Raw genomic sequence first — 18,602 nt, forward strand, 5'->3', positions numbered from 1 at the left:
GCGGCCTGGAATCTTTTTGACTGAAGTATAATTGTCTTCAGTGATGAGCCCCACTTCAATCTGAGCCCCGATGACCAGAAAAGACGTGTCTGGAGACTCCCCAGACAGCGGTGGGATACCAACCTGTCGCCCGCCAAACCGCCTGGCCGCCAGGGGTGATGGTCTGGGGTACAATTTGTTTTCATAGCAGGGCCCCTTTGCTTGTCGTCCACGGCACCTTTACAGCACAGTGGTATATCGACGATATTCTTCACCCCGTTTTCTTGCCCTTCATGGCAAGCCATCCTGGGCTTACATTTCATCACGATAATGCCCGCCAGCGTATGGCGAAAGTTTCTACTGCTTATCTTCGTGAATGCCATACTCTACTTGGACTAGAAAGTTGCCAATTGATAACGTTTGGAACATTATGGGCAGGGCCCTCCAACCAGCCCGGGACTTTGACATCTTACGTGCCAGTTGGACATAATTTTCCATGATATCCCTCTGGAGGACATCCAACACCTCTGTTAATCAGTCTCATGCCGAAAAAGTGCTTGCATAAGGGCCAGAGGTGGACCAACATGTTATTGACTAAATCTGTGAAGCTCTTTCTCTTGAATAAAAATCTGATTTTTCTGAAATTGTAATCATTTATTTGTCTTTTAGTGGCAACTTCTGTCACTGAATGTAACATCAACATCAAATGTAGCGGGAAGAGGTAGAAGGCACCGTATTAACACTCGTCTGAGTTTTCCAAGTGATTTATTGTTTCCAACTACAGTGCCCCTGTTCCTCTCGATCTGCGTCACTGGGTCCCACAATGCTGAGGACACCACTTTGCTGTCTGTGAAATGGCTTGGTGCAGAATGGCTGCCTCAGTGACCCGTGCATGCACAGCTGTGAGTCAGCCTTGTACAGCAGCAGATTGTGGCCATTGTCAGAACGCTGGCAGTCGACTCAGCAGTCTGCGACCCTGCCGACTCAGCACTGCTCGGTGGGAGCCACAGGTGGCCAGCTGTGTGCTTCTCACCAGTGTGGCTAAGATCGCGGCGACAACAAGCACCCACAATCCGGAGTCCGAATCTGTGGCCCTCACCTCGGGATGCCTCTGGCATGTGTTGGAAGCTAGGACGACTGCCCGCGGTAGTGAGCCATGGAGTGGCTCGCCACTGGCTGGCTACAGACCCTGCGTCAGCCTCAGACGGTCGAACCAGCAAACCGCTGTGGACTGGAATGCTGGCGCCCCATCTGCTGCTGCGTGTAGCTGGTGGTGTGACACGCCCTGCCATCCAGGAGAGCTGTCACACTTGAATGAATCTCAATAGAAACCTGCACCTATTTATATGCGGCTGTGCGCCTCTGGTTTTCCATATGCGCTGCTTCATGTCACATAAACAAGCTAGGATGGCCAGTGGGCTCCTTCTGCCTGTGATTTGCGATGTGCAAAACCACTATGTATACTCTTTCAGCCATCTGACAGCCCTGTGGCCTCTATTCAACCTCACAACTGTTGGTATGTGTAACTCACTTTAATCCGGCCCACACCTGGCTGTAACTTGTGCTCAGAATATTGGACAAAACTAACTTTCCCTATCCTAAATGTTGGTGCCGCTACAGTCTGTACATGTACATCATATCTACCGATTTCCGTCCCATTCGGAAAATTCCTTTGTGGTGCATCGACTTTTTTTGTCTTAGAGGGTATAACAACAGACAACACAGCTGATGGGGATTGACTGCTGCGAGGTCCCCCCCTCCCCCCTTCCTCCTGTGTTCCACTGGACTCAGCCCATGTGAATTCATTGACTATCCTGACAGCACATGTGAAGCTAGGCATGAAGCGAGATTTAAGTAGACTTCTTACTGTTTCATAGAATTCTTTTTCGTTTTCAGTCACAGAACGCTCAGATAATAAAGTCATTTTACAAGAATTACGCTACATAACAGTCTTACATGGCGTTATGTGGTAGAATTGAGTGTGGACGTGTTCCAAAGGCGAAATCACCATTGTACTGCGAGCAAAATAATAATGGCTCTGTGGTTCTCGCGATATTCGTGGATCAAATGTCGCCTGCATATTAAGGACTGCCTACCATTGGATTAGACATTTCAATTTGTGAGGAAATCTTCAGAGTCGTTCACAATGTTTCTTCACTTTTCTTCCTATTCTCCTCTTTCTCCTGAATCCGACTACATTCTCAGTGCTAGTGTAGAGTGAGTTTAATGATATAATTTCCTTTAATTTATTGATCATTTAATTTCCCCCCCTCCCATAACTGACAGCAGCCATATGCTGCTCTTCAGACGAATTGTATATATAGCCAGTTCCACAAAAGAGCGTACGCCGTTATCCGTATGAAGTAAAAGACATTATTATAAATATATACATTTACATGAAAATACATTTTATTACTAATTGCGCAATTACCTAATAGTTAATCCAATCGCTGCCATTATCTATTATAGCTTGGCACCTTTTTAGCATGCTTTTCACGAGATTTTCTGCATATTCTCTCGGTAACGATCTCCATATTGTCCTGATTTTATATGGCAGCTGCTTCAAAGCATATATCGACTTTCCTTTAAGGTTCATCTTAATGTTCGATCAAATATTTCGATAGGCCTAGAGTCGCTGGGAGTGTCAATATTCATTTTGTCTCTAACTAAAGTCTTTTCCCCATGAGGTGATCTATAATCTCTAGAAATTTTTTATGCAAAGACTTTGAAGCACTAGGCAGGGTGTCCCAGGAGGAATAGTCAAAATTCTGGGATATGGTAGGAATGAACATCTGAATCTAGTAAACATGGGCTGTGAAGTGCATATCCTAAGAGCTATGAGCATTTCTACATCTTTGATACTATGAAACGAATCTCTTCTATAGCAAGATTTTTGCTTTCCAAATTTTGGAGCATGTAGTAAGCACCAAAACATAAAAAAAATTGTCTAGTACACATGGGCTTTAAACTGCACACCTTAAGTCCTATGAGTACGTTTTCAGTACAAGAGACTTGTTTCACAGAAGTGAAGATGAACAAGTGCTCATAGCTCTAAGTTAAGCATTTTAGAGAAGCTGTTTACTAAACCGTTTTTCTTCTAGCAATTGTTCCTGTCATATCCCTGAATACTGAACATTCGTCCTCTCTTTAGAATTAAAAACAAAATAAAGATTACTGCTGTTGATTATTTACAATTGGTGACAGTGTGGCTAGTTCAATCATGATGATGATGACGATGATGATGATGGTGATGATAACAATGATGATTATGGCGATTATGATGATGATGATGATGATAAATTTTGCAAGTCCCTCAAGTTCAGTTTGCAGTGGTAAATGCTATGTCAGTGGGAAAGTTGTGGGGATGAAGGGCAACAGGGCGATACAGATAAAGATTAAACTTATCCATTACGGCGACACAGATAAATTTATCGCTTTTTCTGGGGTTAGGGGATAATGTTGGGCTCGGAAGTGGAATATATAAATGGAAGCTTGAACAAGAAGCGAGAGTGGTACAGGAGACTAGGAAAGGTATTGGAGGGCTGAGCTAAGGAAAGTATATGGAAACTTGGCTAAAATTGGTAGGACAGGTAGAAATTCTGGGTCAAGAGGAGGGAGGCTGTGTAAGTTAACTTGGGACAGGATATGAGGTACCTGGAGGTGGAGGGATGGATGTGTCAGATATACAAATAGTTACTATAAATTTGAAAACTGAATAAATCATGGAATAATGTAGATAGAGAGGTACAAATTGACACACATGCTTGGAATGACATGGGGTTTTATTAGAACCGAAAAAATACAAAAGTTCAAAACATGTCCGACAGATGGCGCTTCATCTGATCAGAATAGCAATAATTATCATAACAAAGTAAGACAAAGCAAAGATGATGTTCTTTACAGTAAATTCTCAATATTTCCACCATCATTCCTCAACAATAGCTGTAGTTGAGGAATAATGTTGTGAACAGCACTGTAAAGCATGTCCGGAGTTATGGTGAGGCATTGTCGTCGGATGTTGTCTTCCAGCATCCCTAGAGATGCACTTGCGACTTCAGGTAACCCCAAAGCCAATAATCGCACGGACTGAGGTCTGGGGACCTGGGAGGCCAAGCATGACGAAAGTGGCAGCTGAGCACACGATCATCATCAAATGACACGCGCTAGAGATCTTTCACGCGCCTAGCAATACTTTGTTTTGTTTTGTTTTGTTTTTTTGTTCTAATAAAACCCCATGTCATTCCTAGCATGTGTGTCAATTTTTATCTCTCTATCTACAGTATTCCGTGGTTTATTAAGTTTTCAAATTTATACTGACTTTTTGAGCACGTAAATACGAGTGGCCTCAGCCCACCTGGTATATCCTGTTGACCATCACCGGTACGGAGTAGTCGTCAGGTGTGGCCCACGCCCGTGTTGCAGGGAGCAGGTGCTGTCGGCCATGCCGGTGCTGGTGCGGCTGGTGCGCCACCACCCAGACTCGGTGCTGTTGCAGGCGCCCGCCGTCGCGGCAGCACTGTCGCGCCACGTGCGCAACCTGCGCTCGCAGGTGGCGCGAGCTGCCTGCCAGGCGGCGGGCGAGTTCTTCGTGGGGCTGCGGCGCACGCCGGACCTGGTAAGACGCGAACATTAGTTTGTACTTGCCATTTGGATAGTTCACTCGTAAACAACGGAATGTGTGCTTTGGAATTTGTGATGTAAATCGCAAGTCTGATTGCTTGTTCGTAACATTATAAATGTGTAGTTGCTTTGGGGTGGAAACAGGTCGAGGGAGTGTGACTTACTTGCCCACATACATGTCTCAGGTAAGCTTTAGATATGTATAAGACTGTTGATGTGTCATTGATAAGTTGAAAGATATACAATATTACCCTCTTTCTATGTCGATGCTGTTCTCACATTAAGTCGACTCAGACTGAAAGTCGCAGAATGGAATGTCAGAACATTCCACAATACATTTCAGATGGCAGAATGCATACACACTGTCAGTGTAACAAAGCAAATCAGAATGGGAAATCGACTTCAACCATTCTAAGAAAGGAAGTTTTAATTTTAGCGTTATTGATATGAAACTGGTAGCATCTGTTGACACTGAAAGTTAACCTGTTCCCACTATGCTCACTCATATTATAGTAGTGTATTTTGTGCTGTTGTTTGCGTCTTTTGGTTATCCTTTATGAAGATTCCATGACGACTTCGATACTTTTGCTACATGGTTCATCCACAAAAGAAGCCAACTAAAATGTTGCCACCCCTGAGCTCAGGCGTTCTAATATGTCAGAACGACTGAGAGGTACAGTTTGGGAGATGGGGTTCACTCACGCTGAAGCATGCAGAGAAACATCGACCAGTGGGTAATTGACTTTATTGCATTGAAGATACACAGCCAGCCTTCCACTGATCCCAGTGATGACGCTACATAGAGTATGCATGCGCATCAACACCAATGCCAACCCCACAATCTGCTGTATCAGCATCCAATTGCCCAGCCTTCCAGACGTAGCGCTCTTAGTCACACCATGGCTAAGTGGCTGCCCGATGTGTTGGCTGCACCAGCAGTCCATGACACGACTGACTGCTCCCTCAAGCACAACTTGTGCACCCCATGTAGAGCGCTGAAGGGTCACAGCCAACTGCCATCGTTGTAGTAAGCCTTAGCAGCTGTAGTCGGCTGCCCAGGACAGCTCAGTAAGTGCCCACAGACAGTCCTGCACCTGGGAGGCCGCGAGTTCACACACTGCATGCAGCAGCTTCTAGTCCACCGGACGATGTCACCCTGAAGGCAGAGGCTATCAGATCTCTCGCTCCTCGCGCCAGTGCAGCTCCAAGGTGCGGCCCGCCCTGCCAAAGATACGGTGCATCCGTGCAACAGTGGTTGGTGGTAGTTTCAGGTAGCCAGTTGGCCACCAATATCAATCACCAGAGGTCATCGTGGTTGGCCTACAACTTAGACAGTCGTAATTCTCTTTGGTCCTAGGTGTAGACAGAATGGCAACAGGACTGACTGGTTTGAGCCTACAAGCTCGCTTATTTATACGTCTCTTCCCTGCGCCTCTGACTTAGTTTCTCTGGAGCAGACAAGTGGGGTGCTCTTTGATAATTATAAAGCCCCCTTCTGCCCCTACACACAGGTTACTCGGCACTGTTGTAACTGCAACATATGGATTCTTCATAGCACATCTGTGCCCTGTGCTGCCCTGATTACTTCACACTTGTATACAGTACCCGCCAGGCCATGCCGTCTCACCTGCTGTGAGTTAACGAGCATTTCGGTCTCATTTAAGTATATGGCCGAAAGAGTCAGCCGTCAGGAATTGTGAGACGAACTCTGTCGTCTGGACCGGGTGCCACAAAGGGCGCAGATGCACCACGAGATGGGGAAACTCACAGGCGTCTATTGTCTATTGAGGCCTAAGCACTGTAGTGTGTGAGTGAGACAGACGAGAACCTGCATCATAGGGAAACCCAGTAGAAGGCTTTTGTGGCCAAGGAGACGTATCAGTGTTAAATATGGCGGACCTAAGATCGGCCATAATGGGAAATATTTATGGAAACTATTTAATTCTGTAGTAATGCAAGGAATCAAGCCACAGTAATTTTAATCTGCCATCCTCCATAAATTTTCATAAAAAACAGTGGGTAAGGTAAAAAGACTCTGTATATTACCTTCTGAATACTTCTGATATAACTGTATATGTCTCCTCGAGTGAATAAATGTCGATGTTTTAAGATATTTGGACTTCACTTTTCCTGCCCTTTTACTTCTCAACAGCGTGGAAACTTCACCACATAAACTTTGTCAAAAACATACCTTACGTACTTTGCTGTAGCCATTAACAAATTCTATTATTATATCTGTCTGATACTATATTCCAACTCTGTAATATCCTGCATGTGTGAACTTGGAAATCCTTACTAGAGTCAGAAACCATCCAGACTCCAACACACCCCTTAAGACCCAATGTTAATACACTTAACAAAATGGAAATACGCTATCCGAAATTTGGTTGTAACTTGGGGTGGGGAATTGCTACAAAATCAGTTAATAACTATATTTTAACAGTAATTGATAATTAAAATGATATGAAGGGAACACTACCTACTTTAAATGAAACTGAAATCAAAATAGAATGGTGATTCGTTAGAAAAGTTCGACTTCATATACAAGAAAACCAATAGACTGACAAATTCAAATCTAACGTGATAGACTATTTATCAGTACAAATATGATGTACAGGGAACTATAATAGATTGGAGCTGCACGTCTCTCACTGGCATGAGTAACCACAATGAGTCTGAATTTTGCTATGCAGTTTTTGGTTGTCCAAACTAAAAGTAAATGAATCTGCGATGATTAAAATACTACTGCGTATCATACTGTGCCATTGTATAAATTACTTAAAAACTTAAAACCAACGTTTGGACAGTATTACAACGGCCTTCCTCAGGCAATTGCTGCCCTGAGGAAGGCTGTTGCGGTCGGAACATTGGTTTTAAGTTTATAATTAAAATATTTTACACAGTGACACGGTACAATACTCAGAAGAATTTTAATTATCATGATACCGGCTGCAGAAGCCTACGTAGCTATGTCAAAAGAACCTATCTTCGTAATTGGAATCTGACAGCACTGTGGCTTCGGTGTGCCCTTATAAAGTGGTAAAATCCCATTTATCAAGCTGCTTCTGCACAAAATGCTCATGAATCTCGTGTTGTGTCAATGGACGTGAAGAAGGGATCAGCACGAGATCTGCACCAGCCCAGAATCTGTGGGTCACACTAAGTCATCAGCATGATGTCCCGGCGCAGAACACCAGAATGATCGTCCTCTCACCAATCGAACAAGTAAAGTCTCCTCTAAGATCACTGATTCCAGAGTGTTCACGCCTTGCGTCCCTGCAACCGACTCCCCCCACTTTGGACCTGCACTGCAGCAAAGAGGAATCAGGCAAAATGTTATTTACTTCTTTCCAATGGCGTGAAACTGCAATGTTAAATAAATTCCCAACTTACAACATATCAAGTAGTGTGCCAGTCAGGGCACACTCCCCTCTCAAAGTTTGTAGTGGAAATCCCCGTGTGATGTCAAGCGACAATAGGCAAGTCGGACCATTGCTCATACAATGCAGAATTTCCAACACACCAAGCGAACGTGACGGTAACTGCACTAGGACCTATTCCCACAACAACAGGCTTGGTCTCTTCAAGAACCGTGAGTCCTCTCCAGATGCTAGCAGCTGTCAGGCCAGCCCATAAGACTCAAACCTATTACTTGGGCTGTGGACAGTACTATCCAGGAGAACAGCGAAAATCCCACCCTTCTATGAGTGACTGAAGACTCCTGCAAGCCTCACTTGAGTGCCTCTACCACCTGTGTAATCCAGACACCTAACCGTCTGAGTGGCGAGAGGACTGCCCCATTACTCCCAGTGTTGTGTGCCTCTTTATATGCTCCTTGAAATATCACTAGCCACGCAGATTACCATTACAAAGTGCACAGAAGGGCTCCAGGGCAGCGTATGCTAGCCACGGCTATATTTCCACTGGTGCCTCAGTGTAATTTATACGGTAGAGTACTTGCCCACGAAAGGCAAAGGTCAGGAATTTAATCTGCCAGGAAGTTTCATATCTGCGCACACTCTGCTGCAGAGTGAAAATTTCGTTCTGAAATAACGTTGTTATTTCAAAGTCGTGCCAATTTAGTCCATGCATTGCATCCATACAAACAAACTCATGTCGATATTTCTTCACTCTGCGCTTAATTCATTGAATTAACACACAACCAGAAGTTTATAGGCTTGGATGACTTTCGCTAACTATCCCTTGGGGCTCATAGAATAGCAGACAATAATTTCATCCACCCAAGCCTCTGCAGCAATTGCGTCGTTCCGATGTCTTACGGATGAGCACAAGTTGTATCAAAGTGAATATTTGCAAAATCCTTCCTCGTCAGGAGATCAGTCCTTCCCAGTCCAAAGCCAGCAACTGAAGTTTTAATTTTTTCCACCACATCTGCAGCTATGTTGGCTCTTTCTCTTTCAGTTAATCCAATGTGACATAAATCTTTGACGTAAACACCATAGGTCGAAGCAAATATTAATTGGCAGGCCTACTAGCGATCTGCGCCTTAGTAACTTTAGTCTTCGAGACAGTGTGATCCGAGCGATGCCAGGTATAAAGTCGTCTCACAGTACCATCACCAGCCACTTCAGAGGGCACGTTTTTTTATTAACTAAGACATGTCTTTTTGTCTTCTCAGTATTTTCTTTCCATTTGTAGTTTAGAAAGTCGGGATGAGGGGAACACTTAGCATGGAAGGTCAAGGCCCCTACTAAGTCACTCCTTAACACAACAACTAGCGCATCAATTAATAATAATGTATTCAAACAAACTTTTATAAAAGAAATTAGAGGCAAGCAACACGTGGCCGCTCTTAAGACAATATAAAAAAGTACAATTACAACAGCTTATTGGAGGTATCAATACTTAAGAAACAAATTACAATCTGAAGGTGATTTTACGAGGTGGCACATATGTTCCCCCTTTTTTTAAAGGCAATAATCAATAATATGAAAACGATTTACAAAGCACACCAGTTCTTTACGAACCCAAATACCACAAGGAGCACAACAAGTTAATTAATGCAATTGATACCCAAGCAATTAAAAACCCCTTTTTTTTACGTAACTACCAAACGGGCAGTGACGCGAGGCTGCGCTGGGAAAAAGGTGACTTAACTTAAAATGCCGGAAGCAGCAGACCAGCCTCCCAAAACAACACCTAAACGACGGGACCCAACCGGGAGTCACTTCCCATTATACGGCACGTCACAGCTTCTGTGAACCGAAGCAGAACGTGGCGCCGCTCCCAAACACGCCAACTCGCCGAAAAAATTGAACACAGACCGCAGAAAACACGGCAAACACCAAGGAAACATCAATTAATATACGTTAAGAACCAATAAATAATAATACAATTTTAAAAAATACCAATAAGTGCTTTCAATAAAACGACTAAAACATCAGACTTTTACACTCCCATAGTTAGGCAAAGAATATTTGCACATATCATTGAGGCCAACAATGTGTACAAAGATGAAATGGAAATAATTTCAAGATAATATTACGTTATACAAATGCACAACTTCAGCACCAACTAGGTTTTGTGCACTTTAATTTCCTTGCATAGGTCTGCACTGTAACTGCCAATAGTGTAAGCTTGGTATGCAGAAAATTACAACTAGGCTATGACCTAATATCTTCAATAGCTTACAGTTACTACATCTTTTGCGGACGCTGATTTCCTTAAAGGAAGTAGTGACTGCTGGTCTCCTTGCAATCACACACGTTGCCGGCTGCTCTTACTTCAACAACACTTACAGTAGGGCAACCAACCAACCAACAAGTGACAGTCGCTCCAACGCATATGGTTCCACGAAAGGAAGGCACCAAAACCACTTACACCTCCGATGGAGAGCGTTGTTCGAGATGGCGTCGAGGGATGGGCCTCTCCGAGAAAACAGGCACCAAAGCAATGCGACAAGCAGCGCCCGGAGTTGACATCAGGCAGGTCCACCACAAACTCGCGACCGACCTGCAAGGTAGATCGGCCGCGCCGCTGCTGGCCGAGCCCGCATGTTTGCTCCTTCGTCCCCTCAAGCACGTCCTAGCGCCTCGTAGCGAGTCCTACGACAAACTCCCCAGCCGCAAATACCCGCCGCCATATCACAACAGGGGCAAAGATCGTAGTAGAGCCGGGTAAGCGATAGTCGTGCCAAAGAGCTGGTGCGCCAGAAAAGGCGCACCACCGCTCACCATTCTTCAAAATCAGAAAATGATGAGAGCTGCAAATTTTCTTTAGTAATCTAAACATAATGCATCACATCTAGATGGTCTACATAGCACTTTCCTGACGATGCTTGAAAAGCAAAGACAGCAATTTACTTTCTTCCTTCCAAATGCCTTGCTTGAAATCTCACCATGATAATCTCACTGGCGGCTCTTGAAGCTGAATTCATAGTTGAAATTTTTATTACTGGCCTTACGCTGACCAATTTAAGACTGGTGACTTTTTTTGGAAAGATGTGATTACATTCAAGTTTTCAGGGTAAATCTTCGAAGCGTGTTCTCTCAGATGTTTCTAAAATTTATATTGCTTCTCGTATGCTGAACTACTTGCACTAGTTCACGTCAACATAGAAACAAAAGTTTTTTTTTTTTCACTAATGCCAAAAAAGTAAAATCTGAGTTGCCGTTTGACCATTGGTGGGTTTGTTACTGCAAGTTATTGAATCCAGTTGGTTTTTGGCCCCGCTGCACTCGACTTTGTTGGTTGCATGTGCTGGCGTAACATGCTTAATAATGTGCACTGTTTCCATTTGAAAACTCCGTTGGTGTTCGTGATAGTAGTTCATACGTTGACGGCAGATTACGCCTCGGGCCTGAAGATGACGCTTCTCTGCGTAGAAACTGATGCATGTTTTGAATAAACGACGTTGAATTACAATACAGCTGTTGATTTCAATTATAATTATTCAAGTATGTCAAAGACGAAGTCATTGGGAACAGAAAATCTGACATAGTTATTTCGAAGAACCCATTCTGGCATTCTCCTAGATTATTTAAGGAAACCATAGAAAATCTAAATAATAACAGTGACTTGCAATGCACTTCTACGAAATACGAGTCCATTGTCAAACCAGTACAGCATATCCTTTGACCTCTTACTATCACTGTCATGATGAAAATAAAAGAAAGGTTCAAGAGTGGGATTAAAATTGAAGGTGAAAGATATCAGTGATAAAATTCGCTGATGATACTGCTGTGAAAGTGATGAAGAATTACAGAATGTGCTGAATGGAATGAGAACAAAGTGTAGATTGAGAGTAAATCGGAGAAAGTCGAAAGTAATGAGAATTAGCAGAGATGAGATCAGCGAGAAAGTTAACATCAGGAATGGTGATCAGAAAGTGCATGAAGTTAAGGAATTCTGGTACCTAGGCAGCAAAATAACCTAAGATGGACAGAGCAAAGAGAACATAAAAAGCCGATTAGCACTGATGAAAAGAGTATTACTCCCGAAGAGAAGCCTACTAGTATCAAATATAGGCCTTAATTTGAGGAAGAAGTTTCTGGGAATGTACGTCTACAGCACATTACTGTACGGCAGTGAGACATGGACTGTGAGAGCAATGGGACAGAAGACCATAGAAACATTTCAGACGTGGTGCTACAGAAGAATGTTGAAAATTAGGTGGACTGATATAGTAAGGAATAACGAGGTTCTCCGCAGAATCAGCGAGGGAAGCAACATATGGAAAACACTGTCAAGAAGAAGGGAAAAGATAATAAGACATCTGTTGAGACATCAGGGAATAGCTTCTGCAGAACTCAATGGAGCTGTAGAGGATAAAAGCTGTAGAGGAAGACAGATAGTGTAATATATCCAGCAAATAATTGAGGATGTAGGTTGTAAGTGCTACTCTGAGATAAAGAGGTTGACACAGGAGAGGAAATCATGGCGGCCCACGTCAAACCAGTCAGATGACTGATGACTAAAAAAAAATTGAATTAAAAAAATAGAGACATATCAGCAACTGATGTAGCACATGAAGAGCAATCGGTAAACTGAGTAGATTGCTCAAAATTTTTGGTTGTACATACTGCTGAAATGTTGAACATGAAGAAAAATATTGCTGACCTGCTCAGACATTTAAGTTCAGCAACTTTTGCTCTTCGTATATTTGTTAGCCCTGGAAATAAACGAATTAACCTTCTGACATATTTCGCGTATTTCCACTCAATAATGTCTTATGGATTAATTTTAAGAGGTAAAAAGTACTGATTGCACAGGAACGAGCAGTAAGAATAAAGTGTGCCGTTTAGTTTTGGCCGTCACGCTGGCACCTCTTCAAGGAGTTGGGCATTTTGACTGTACCATCACAATACATATACTCCCTAACTAAATCCGTCCAGAACAATCCATCACAATTTGAGAATAATAGTGATGTTCATATCCACAACACCAGAGGAAAAGATTACTTTTATTATCTATTATTACAACTGTCACTGGCTTAGACAGGAGTTCAGTATGCAGCAACAAAAATTTTTGACCATTTGCTCAATACTGTAAAAGTCTGACAGGTAACAAAGCAAGTTTTAAATCTACCGTAAAATAATTTTCCCCGCACAACTCCTTCTATTCCGTGGACGACTCTTTAAAAAATCAGTAACCAAAAATAAGGAACAAAACTAGTTTTCATGTGTAGTTGCATGATCAGGACTAAAAAATTATATTTCCATTGATTTTAACACTAATCATGTATATATATGCTGTAAACTGACTCGTTCCTCATTATTTCGATAAAAGAATCGTTTAAATGATTTATGGAACATGTAACCATCTAACTAACAAATAAACCGCCAAGGAAAATGGCGCTTTGGTACGAGAGTAGACCCGATTTCCTTTCCCAGTCCGAGCTTCCACTCTGTCCCTAATGACCTCGTCGTTGATGGGATGCTAAACTTTGACCTTCCTTGTGGAGTTCACTCACCAACAAGACATTCTTATTTTCATCATGGTATCCCCTCAGGGAGTCACACCTAGTGAGTACGTGGCTGGCGACCACGAGGCCCCGAGCTGAGTCCTGGCATTGCTTCCGCTTACTTATGCCAGGCTCCTCAATTTTATCTTTCCTATCTGGCCGCCCTCGGCCAGCTCTTGTTCTTTTCCGACCCTGATGTTATTACGTTTCGAGGGCTAGGGGTCTTTCATTTTCCAACCTATACTTCTGATGCAGCGTCTGACCCGGAGCGGGCGGCTGCAAAAGGCGTCTGTATCCCATGTTAGGGGCGGCCTCCAGAACTGCGGAAGGCAACGGAATACCACCGCAGATTATCTTCCCTGCATAATGCAGTCTCCATTTTATGCACAAAAAATGGCTTCCTCTCATGTTAAATCAGTGTCCGGAGGCAAAATAGTCCCCCATTCGGATCTCCGTGGGGGGGGGGGGGGACAACTTAAAGGAGGCAAAAAATCAAAACGAGAATTGGTACCTGGAATGTCAGAACTCTGCTACAAGCAGGAAAACTAGAAAACCTTAAAAGAGAGATGGAAAAGAATCATATGGACCTCGTAGGAGATGCGGAGGTAAGATGGAGTGGACATGGAGAGTTGCAGTCAGATGAATATGTATTCTACTACTCAGGAGGAGGAGTAAAAGGAATTAATGGAGTAGGAATGATTATGACAAAGGAATTGGCTAAATGTGTGGAATATGTATACTACGCAAATGACTGGGTTATTGGTGTAAGGCTGAAAGGAGCACAAAAAGATTTACTGATTGTCCAGGTGTATATGCCAACTTCAGAAGATGATGACAAAATTGTAGAGGAAACGTACAATGTAATATAGAGAATAATGGACGAAAATAAAAAATGCTGCAAAATAGTAATGGGAGACTGGAACGCCATTGTGGGAGAAGGGAAAGAGGGAAACATAGCAGGCAGTCATCGTCTTGGAAAGAGAAAGGACAGAGGTGAATGGTTAATTGACTTCTGCAGGGAAAGGCAGATGATAGCGGCAAATACATGGTTCAAGAACCACAAGAGGAGACTCTACACTTGGAAATCACCAGGGGAAAAATACAGAAACCAAATCGATTTTATACTGGTAGAAGAAAGATACAGGAATGGAATCAAGAAAGTGCACACATTACCAGGTGCAGATATTAATAGTGACCACAACTTACTTATGGCAGAAATAGAAATAAGAATGAAAAAAACTGAAGAAGGCGACCTTGGTGAAGAAGTGGGATTTAGAGAAGATAAGATCCAACAAAGAACAAATTACAGAAATGCTGTCTCGGTACTTCCTAAACACATTACGAGACAAAGAAGCACCTGATAATGCCAACGAGTACTGGAATATGCTGAAAGAGGGAATCTTTAAAGCAGGACAGCAAAATATAGGATATGTAAAAGGGAAAAGGCCAAAAAAACCATGGGTCACACAAGAAATGATTTCCAAGATGGAGGAGAGAAGAAAATTGAAAAACAAGAACACTGAAGATGCTAGAAAGATATACCGAAGGTTAAATAGTGAACTGCGAAGAGAAACAGATCAGGCTAGGAAAAAATGGCTAAAAGAGGAATGTGATGAAATTGAAGAACTGGACTGGAAGGGAAGATACGACTTACTATACAACAGAGTAAAGACTATGACATGGGAACAAAACAGAGCAGGAAGTGCTACTATGGAAATTTTGAGTAAAGACGAAGAGGTAGTGTACAAAGATCGTGACGATGTCCTCCAGAGATGGGAAGAGTCTATAAAAGAGCTGTATGACACAAATAGCAAACCAGAAACTCTGGAACTTGAATCACACAACAGTGTAACTGATGACGAGAAAGGACCGACCATCGTAATGGGAGAAGTCTGCCATAGCTGCAATGAAAAATGGCAAAGCGGTAGGTACAGATACAATACCGGGAGAAATACTAAAATGCTTGAACCACGATGGAATAAGAGAAATATTGAGGTTATGTAATAAAATATATGTATTTATTTATTTACATGTCAAGTTCCATAGGACCAAATTGAGGAGCAAATTTCCAAGGTCATGGAACGTGTCAGTACATGAACTTACAACATAAAAGTAATAACAGATAAAAATAAATGTTCATGAATCTGAAAGAAAATCAGTCCATAAGTTTAAGCAAACGCTATCAGCAATACAATGAGAATCCGCTTAATTTTTCAAGGAACTCCTCGACAGAATAGAAGGAGTGACCCATGAGGAAACTCTTCAGTTTCGATTTGAAAGCGCGTGGATTTTTGAATTCGAGTGGCAGCTTATTGAAAATGGATGCAGCAGTATACTGCACACCTTTTTGCACAAGAGTTAAGGAAGTCCGATCCAAATGGAGGTTTGATTTCTGCCGAGTATTAACCGAGTGAAAGCTGCTTATTGTTGGAAATAAACTAATATTGGTAACAAGAAACGACAATAAGGAATATACATATTGAGAGGCCAATGTCAAAATACCCAGACTCGTGAACAGAGGTCGACAAGAGGTTCGTGAACTCACACCACTTATTGCCCGAACCGCCCGTTTCTGATCCAAAAATATCCTTCTAGAATGGGAAGAGTTACCCCAAAACATAATACCATACGACATAAGTGAATGAAAATAAGCAAAGCAGACTAATTTACGTGTCGAAGTATCACTCACTTTCGATACCGTTCGAATTGTGAAAATGGCAGTATTAAGTCTTTGAACAAGATCCTGAACGTGGGCTTTCCACGACAGCTTACTATCTATCTGAACACCTAGGAATTTGAACTGTTTAGTTTCACTAATCATATGCCCGTTCTGTGAAATTAAAACGTCAGGTTTTGTTGAATTGTGTGTTAGAAACTGTAAAAACTGAGTCTTACTGTGATTTAACGTTAGTTTATTTTCCACAAGCCATGAACTGAGGTCATGTACTGCACTACCTGAAACCCAGTCAATGTTGCACACAACATCCTTTACTACCAAGCTAGTGTCATCAGCAAACAGAAATATTTTAGAGTTACCCATAATACTAGAGGGCATATCATTTATATAAATAAGGAACAGGAGCGGCCCCAACACTGATCCCTGGGGCACCCCCCACTTGACAGTACCCCACTCAGATCCCACATCACAGCTGTTATCAACATTGTGAATAATGACCTTTTGCTGCCTGTTGCTAAAGTAAGAGGTGAACCATTTGTGAGCTACTCCCCTTATTCCGTAATGATTCAACTTCTGGAGCAATATTGTGAGATCAACACAGTCAAATGCCTTTGTTAAATCAAAAAATACGCCAAGCGTTCGAAACTTTTTGTTTAGCTCATCCAGTACCTCACAGAGAAAAGAGAATATAGCATTTTCAGTTATCAAACGACTTCCTAAGCCGAACTGTACATTTGATAGCAAATCGTGTGATATAAAATTATCAATTAACCTTACATACACAGCCTTTTCGATAACTTTTGCAATCACTGATGGCATAGAAATAGGTCTAAAATTATCTACATTATCCCTTTCTCCCTTTTTATAAAGCGGCTTTACTACTGAGTACTTTAATCGCTCAGGAAACTGACCATTCCTAAAGGAAAAATTACAGTGGTGAATGGCCTGAGGACTTTCTGACAACAGTAATGATTCCGTTACCGAAAAAACAAGGAACCAAGAAATGCAGCGAGCACAGGACAATCAGCCTCATTTCACATGCAGCCAAAGTGATGTTAACAATAATTAATAAAAGATTTGAAAAAGTAGTGGAGGAGAATCTTGGCGATGAGCAGTTTGGCTTTAGACGGAATACGGGCACCAGAGATGCAATAGGGCTCCTATGAATCTTGGGAGAAAGGGTTATTGAAAAAGGAAGAGACCTACATATGTGCTTCATCGATCTGGAAAAGGCATTTGACAATGTGGTTTGGGACAAGCTGGTGACTATAATGAGGGAAAAGAGAGTGGACTGGAAAACCAGAAGACTTATAAACTCATTATATGTTAATCAAAAAGTTTCATTTAAAGTGAGAGGAGAAAGTACAAACTGGATCAGACTAGGAAAAGGAGTAAGACAAGGATGCTGTTTATCACCTACTCTTTTCAACCTCTACTTGGAAAATATGATTGACCAATGCTCATTAGATGACAAAGGAGTAGAAATTGGAGGAAGAAGAGTAGGGTGTTTGAGATTTGCTGATGACGTGGCCCTTCTAGCAACAGGGGAAAAAGAATTACAGGATTTGGTGGACACCATTGCAACTAACGGAAAAAAATATGGAATGAAAATTAACACAAATAAAACAAAAGTATTGGCACTAGAAGGAAATAAGGAAATAAAAATTATGCTGAATGGAGAAACACTAGAACAGGTGCAAAATTTTAAGTATCTTGGAAGCAGGATAGACACCGACTGGAAGTGCACCACAGAAATTACGAGGGCGGTTCAGAAAGTAACCTCCGATTGGTCACAGTGCGGGTTTTGGGGGGACTAGCGACGCCATCTGTGCGTTCACGCACTCAACAGGTCAGTCGGCATCAAGCCGTGGTCGAGTGAACGTCGTACCTGTGCTAGTTTAGTTTTTGTGGCAGTTTGAAATGTGTGCTGCAATAGAAAACCCCGCCAAATGTGAAGTGCGTGCTGTCATAAGGTTTTTTACAGCCAAAGGATATTCTGCAGCAGCTATTCATCGTGAGCTTTGTGCCGTGTACGGACCAAGAGTTATGAGTGAAGGAGTTGTCCGTGAATGGGTACGTTTATTTAAAAGTGGACGAGAAAACGTTCATGATGAAGAGAGGAGTGGTAGACCATCATTGGTGACTGACGAACTCGTTCAGACAGTTGATGCAAAAGTTCGTGAAAATCGACGTTTCTCAATGTCGGAGTTGTTTACTGGTTTTCCACAGATTTCTAAGACTCTCTTGTACGAGATAGTGACAGCAAGATTGGGTTACCGTAAGTTCTGTGCACGATGGGTGCCCAAAATTCTTACCGACCACCACAAAACTCAAAGAATGGCTCTGCATTAGACTTTCTGTCACGTTATGAGGACGAAGGAGAACCATTGTTAAACAGAATCG

The 18,602-nt window shown here is 42.4% G+C and overlaps 1 protein-coding gene across 1 annotated transcript in view; it reads left to right on the forward strand.

Annotated features, from left to right (window-relative positions):
* The window catches only part of LOC126195498 (uncharacterized), a 385,955-nt gene that overhangs the window by 346,093 nt on the left and 21,260 nt on the right, over nucleotides 1-18,602 (forward strand). The window contains exon 10 of the mRNA XM_049934125.1: nucleotides 4,402-4,594. Within this exon, the coding sequence (XP_049790082.1) occupies nucleotides 4,402-4,594 (193 nt within the window). The remainder of the gene's footprint in view (nucleotides 1-4,401; nucleotides 4,595-18,602) is intronic.

This window comes from Schistocerca nitens, chromosome 7 (genome assembly GCF_023898315.1).
Source record: "Schistocerca nitens isolate TAMUIC-IGC-003100 chromosome 7, iqSchNite1.1, whole genome shotgun sequence".
NCBI classification, from domain to species: domain Eukaryota; kingdom Metazoa; phylum Arthropoda; class Insecta; order Orthoptera; family Acrididae; genus Schistocerca; species Schistocerca nitens.